General features: G+C 37.5%; 1 protein-coding gene across 1 annotated transcript in view; it reads left to right on the forward strand.

The window, feature by feature from the left end:
• Positions 1–4,942, forward strand: part of MTRF1L (mitochondrial translational release factor 1 like) — a 9,491-nt gene extending 4,549 nt beyond the window's left edge. The window contains exons 3-6 of the mRNA XM_005420149.3: positions 327–490; positions 1,405–1,522; positions 3,315–3,451; positions 4,046–4,942. Of these exons, the coding sequence (XP_005420206.2) occupies positions 327–490; positions 1,405–1,522; positions 3,315–3,451; positions 4,046–4,261 (635 nt within the window). The 3' untranslated portion in view covers positions 4,262–4,942. The remainder of the gene's footprint in view (positions 1–326; positions 491–1,404; positions 1,523–3,314; positions 3,452–4,045) is intronic.
• The last annotated feature ends 1,414 nt before the right edge of the window (positions 4,943–6,356 follow it).

Here is a 6,356-nt window from a genome sequence, read left to right on the forward strand (position 1 = left end):
AAGAGGTGCAAGAACCTATGTTCTGTTTGCTCCAGAAAAATTGATACAAGTGTATTTAAGATGCATAAAAAATGTATTTAAAAATAACTTGCACTCTACAAAAGACAAGTTGAAAGTCCATTTCTTTAGTAGTAGTGTGTGAGTAAATATGATGGGCTTTAAGGTTGTCCTTCCATTTTTGGCGTAATTTCGCCCAAGTGTTTAAATGGTAAAATCATCATTTTAAGAGACAAATGCCAGAGGTGTGTAAATACACTGTTTGAAGTATAACAGCATAGTACCAGCCATTCTTAAAGGTTTCCAAGTGTTTTTCTTCTCTATTTAAGGTGGCCTAAGACATGCAGTAGCCAGTATTGCAGGTGTTGAGGCTTACAAATACATGAAGTTTGAAGGAGGAGTGCATCGTGTTCAGCGGGTACCAAAGACAGAAAAACAAGGACGCATTCACACCAGCACAATGACTGTTGCAATATTACCCCAACCCACTGAGGTAATATTTATCTTTCAGTATAACAGAACTTACCAGGAGCAATGTTTGATACCAAGTGTTTTCTGCCTCTCTTGATATTCTCACATAATGACTTCTTTAATCTTAATTTTAAATTAGGTCATATTTGTTATTTTATTTTTATCACAGGGATGGAGTAGAGAATTTCTGTCTTTTCTCATAATCCTAATTTCAGTAAAGTCACTGAGAGTATATTTAACTATGACTTAAACATTCACTGTGATGTTCTTGCATGCTTTATGGAAAACTACATTTTCTGAAAAGTAACAAAAGACTGCATCATTTTACCAAGCTCATAGATTACTTCTTTTAGCACTTCCTCTTTCCCATTTTTGTAGTGTCCTCTCTTGCCCGTTCTAAAATGTATGATAATTCAATTTTGCTATATTTGCTTACTTAAAAGCTACGGGCTGAGCTTTGTTTTGATCTTAGTTTCATGTTGACGTAGCACATTGACAAAGATGTTACTCCTTCCTGAACTTCGTTGCAACTGTCTTGCTCCTTCCTCACAGAGACTATTGCTCCACTCCAAAGCCAAAAAAGGGAATGTCTTCCATTTCATTTAAAAACCATCCAATCAAGCTCAAATGTTGGTTAACTCTGCTGGAAGAGAATGCAGAGCTCTCAGAAGAGAGGAAAATTAGTGCTAAGCAATGGTTAGGCATTAAGTTACTATTTGGCTCATTTCTGGGTCTCCATCATGATGCATTCCAGTCTGATTATCAAGATTTCTTAATATGTTTATAAGTGGATTTGAATTAGTACCTGTAAGCGTTCAGAAGTTTGATCTTGCGTGAATGTGCCTTCTAAAATAAACTGACTGTGCATATTTGATATCTGTCTAGAAATAAACAACATAAAATACTTTTTTTCTCTTCTTCTGTCTCCCATAACAGATGAGGCTGCAAATTAGTCCAAAAGATCTACGGATAGAAACAAAGCGAGCTAGTGGAGCTGGAGGCCAGCACGTCAATACCACCGATAGTGCTGTGCGGATAGTTCATATTCCAACAGGTGCTACTTCATCCTTTCCTTAGTACAAGATTTACATTCCAAAACTGCTGCCACAATTTCTTCTGAAACATTGGTTTTATTTTTGAACCTGGGCAACAGTACAGCAGAGGATTAATGTAGTTTTCATGTCTAGTCATACTAGTCTAAACGCATCATCTTGTGCCCACTCCAGTTTTTAGCAGTGAAGACTACTGTCTTCATTAGGTAATCTATTATTTTGCTATTAAACATGACACTCTAAAAGGACTCAGATCAGTTTCTATCAAAAAAATATATTTAAGCTTTCAGATATTGAAAATTACACTGAAAAATGGAATAGGTTGAAATCTAATGATCTGAATTTTCTTGACTAATCTCCAAAAGAGAGATCGTGCTATTTTCATATTAAAACATTACTTTTAATTGCAGAATCTACTCAGAATGCCAGCTCCCATTTGTCTGCTGGCTCCTTTCCCGTAGATGACATACATAATTAAGAGGCCCATCCCTCTGGCTCAGGTTAGGAAACATGGCAGGGATAAGATACACCCTCAAACACTATCTGATTTTAGCTGTATGGGGGCTTTTTATTGCCATTCCTAAGCCTTTTACTTCCCTTTGAGCAATTCACAACAGCCTTCTTTACTTTCATTGCATTTTAACTTTTCCTCTTCTCTACCACAAACATTTGTCAGGCTTTACATGGTTTCAGGGTAATCCCAAGCCCTCTATCCTCATGTATCCAGGTTTTTGCCACCCATTTCTTTGTATGTGATTAAAATATCAATCCATTCTGCACTTACTGCATCACTCTAGTAAAGCAGAAGGCAAGCAGTGGAGAGGTTAAAATTCTATTCACTATATGGTGACAAAAATATTCCCCAGATAAAAATGTTTTGCATTGCCTGTATGTTTGGATAAAAACGCAGCAAACTAAAACCAGCAATTGATCTTAGTTTTTGCTGATGGTAGTTATTAGGGTGTGTTATAGAAACCTTAAAGTGTATTGCAAATTTTTTGCACTAATGCACAATTAACGGGGGAGTGCATACCTCACATTAGCTCCTGACTTTTTCCTCTTCCACCTTTCCCTTTTTCATTTCTCTGATCTCTCTTCCCTTAAAATTGTCCTCTTGCTTCTTCTATTTCTCTCATCCTAAATCTTTTTATAAACCTTCACCATGATCCAAAATGTTGTTTATAAATAAGTCTTTCAGAAAATAATACTATGTAATGTTATAAAATCATCCTCTAATATTACCAGAGCAACTTAATAAGTCCAAGTAACAACTTAGCTCGTACTGTATTTCTTCTTCCTGCTTCTTTTTTTGGCTTTTCATTTCTTACCTTAAATTGTGTGTTTTGGGATGAGAAAGCACACCCTTGTATTTTTTTAAATCAAATAGTGCCCACTTTTTCATATTCTGATCATATGCTAAGCACTCACTATCTTATGGATTTTACTGTTCCTTAAATCCTACATTTCCTGGAACTGTGGCCAAAATTTACAAGTAATGAAGGTGTCTTTTATAAGTCAGATCACATCACGTATCTTTTATTTCATTATCCATTTGTTGTTCAGGTAAAATAAATTTCCACTGAATTAAATTTGTCTTATGGCTTAAAGCACCTGTACAACTCAGCCTACATGTCTCTCCCAAAATGTATCATTACTCATTAATAAACCTGGACTTCTACATTCCCAGTCCAAATATAACAGCCTAATATAACATATAAAAAATCTTCCAGAAATTGCAGAGCCCTTTTCGTATGTGTTAATCTTAAATGCTAAATGTCACGATATTTTTGACAGGGATTGTGGCTGAATGTCAGCAAGAAAGATCCCAAATTAGAAACAAAGAGAAGGCTATGCAAATGCTATGTGCTAAACTATACAACACCAAACTAGAAGAAGAAACCAAAAAGAGAAACTATGCTCGAAAGATTCAAGTAAGTTTCATTTAGTTGTGATCTAATTCTGTACAAGCATATGTCTTTAGGGTAACACCTTTTTTGAACAGCAAGTAGTAAATGGAAATACAGAGCAGCAGAAGCCCAGGAAGGATTTAAATGAGGCAAAAAAGGTCAAAGAATCACAGAATGGTTTGGATTGGCAGGGACCTTAAAAACAATCTAGCTCCAACCCTCCTACCATGGGAAGGGATGCCTTCTACTAGGTCACTCTGGAGAACAAAATTGTGGAATCCCCAAGCTCTCTGAACAACAGCATTGCATTTTACTGCAGTAGTAAGGGCTATATATTAGCCATACTTAAAATTTCAGAAGTAGGTAAATTCTAGAGATCCAGTGAAACAAACTGGATTGCAGCATGAAGAACCAGAATAGTATTAGAAAAAGATGCAGTAAGATTGTTCTTTTACATGTTTGAGAACAATTACGGCAGCTGTAGAAGTGATCTGAGTACTATGTAGCTAACGAATTTTGTATAGTCATGTGAGGAAGAGAAGGCTTTTGCTTTATATGCCTAATCACTATTTCACCATTTTTTAGGATGATGGTAAACTGATTCTTCTTGTTCAACAGATTGGGACTAAAGGAAGATCAGAGAAGATCAGAACATACAACTTTCCACAGGACCGGATTACAGACCACAGAATAAGCAGATCAGTGCATCATGTTGAGTCTTTCATGCTAGGGGAAGAAATGCTAGATGAAATGATACAAACTCTGAGAGAATATGCTGATTATGAATCTCTAATGGAAATTATTTCAGAAAATGAAAAAAATAATTCATCCTGAACATGGTTCTTTCTCAGGCCATTACAACATATGTAGACCTTGGTCTGCAAAGAAGCTTCTCAGAGCACCACCTAGAAAATGGAACTTGTTTTCAGATCATGAATAACATCACAACTTGTTTCCTCATGAATATTAAACAGTTTTCTTACTTGCTAAGTAAAAGACTTTATTATCTTCACATGAGACATTATTGCTGCAGTCATCCTTTTGAAAAGTTTATTTGACTGTACCTGAAGTAACAGCAGTTTTTAACTTCTACTGAGGAGTGATTCACCACTCTCAAAAGGTATGCATGCATTAAAAAAGGAGTTATTTCTAGTTCCCATTTTCATTTAAACTATGGCTTAACCATCAACCAACACTGTGAAAGAGCTTACTTGTGAGAACAAAAAAAATCTTATTTTGTTTGAGTGATTGGAAAAAAGTGATAAATAAATGATCCCACTCTATCTATCCACATATTTATTAATCGTTTACGTGTGTCATGGGAAAGGGAATCAAAGTGTATCTCCGTCATGTGTTCAAGGCCTTCTGGCCCTTATTTATAAATACAAAACAAGTTTAGGAATATTCCTTGTCCGAGGAAAAAAAGCCATGGAAGCCAAGTGATGCATCATATGAATTGGTTTTGGAACAAATGTTTCTGTTCTTGAGTCAAAAATAAAAGTAATTGTTACAATATTGTTTGTCTGATATTTTAGTATCCAGTTGACTTCAGTTCAGAGTCTCCTTTATGGTTTTAAGGGAATGTTCAAGCTATTGATTTTTCTAAAAGTTATGTGCTATGATTGGCACTTACTGGTTCTATCTGTTTATTTAACAGCATTTCACAACATTTGATACATTTGATTTGATTATCATTTTTTTTTCTAGTAAACGCTGCATGGTAACTATGATTAAGTTCCAAGTCTTTTAATTTAAGACACATTCATTAACTTCAGATGAAGAAATGTCTGTGTGCATAAGACGAGGCATACATATTTCCTTTTGATAAGCATGAGTCCTAGGTGTATATTTATTACCAGTTTTATAACTCCAAACTGGCACATACAAAAAGTAAAAAGAAACATTGACTCAGTTTTTGTGTAAAATAATTAGATACCTGTTGGAGCAGAAACTAGGACTGAAGTTTTCATTCTAACCAGATCAGTATTGTAAATGGAACACTGGAGAGCACTTGTGGCAGTCCTATGGGCGTGACTTAAAGCCAGGCCTTCTTATGCCAAATGATAGATAGAGTTTGCTGTTCAATTTCATATTCTTCCAAACAAATAAGGGCCATTGGTCAGGTCTGCACTCTGGACTTCTGCATGAAACCTAGATAATTGTTTAGGTCTTTGTCACCATAGACCTTCCCTGATCTTCTGGCCTGTAACCTGTCTGGCCAGATCCTGCCTCCCTATTCTCATCTGGCTCTTGAACACTGAATGTGTTGTTGCCTTGCAAGTGACCGGGCTCTGATCAGTGTGAGAAAAAACAGACATCACGTAGCTCTGGCAGGAGGCTTACAGAGGTATTCCAAACCTGGTGTCTGACGGTGCTGTACATAGGAGGACTTCACTGTCCTTGGCCTGTCATGACAAGCTTTACTGTGTAAAGTCTTGAAGTCTCCCACTTGCTCTGTATTAATTTTAATGCAAGGGATGTTGTCTCTGCCAATGCAATCTCCTTGAGCAGTGGTGGGGATCCCTGCACTGGTGTCCAGGCAGCCTAGCTCCCAGTAGTGCTCCTACTCACTCTGCAGCCACTGGTAGCGTTGGTCATATAAAATAAATACAACTCTTTTATGGCGAGTAGCCCAGATCTCTGCCAGGCTTGAGTCGCAGAATGAGTCACGTTGGAAGGGACCACAGTGGGTCATGCAGTCCAACAACCCTCCTTAAGCCTGGTCATCCTAGAGCACATGGCACAGGATTGCATCCGGGCAGTTCTTGAATATCTCCAGTGCGAGAGAGAATCCTTTCCCGGTAGAGGAGCTTTGCACGTTCGGAGCGCGCCGGGGCGACGTGCAGATCCCGAGCGCGTCCATTTAAACAAGCAGACGCAGATGTAGCTGGGCGCCAGGCTGCGCTCAGGCGCGAGTCAGAACCGGGAC

Source organism: Geospiza fortis, unplaced genomic scaffold (assembly GCF_000277835.1).
Source record: "Geospiza fortis unplaced genomic scaffold, GeoFor_1.0 scaffold162, whole genome shotgun sequence".
In the NCBI taxonomy this organism is placed as follows: domain Eukaryota; kingdom Metazoa; phylum Chordata; class Aves; order Passeriformes; family Thraupidae; genus Geospiza; species Geospiza fortis.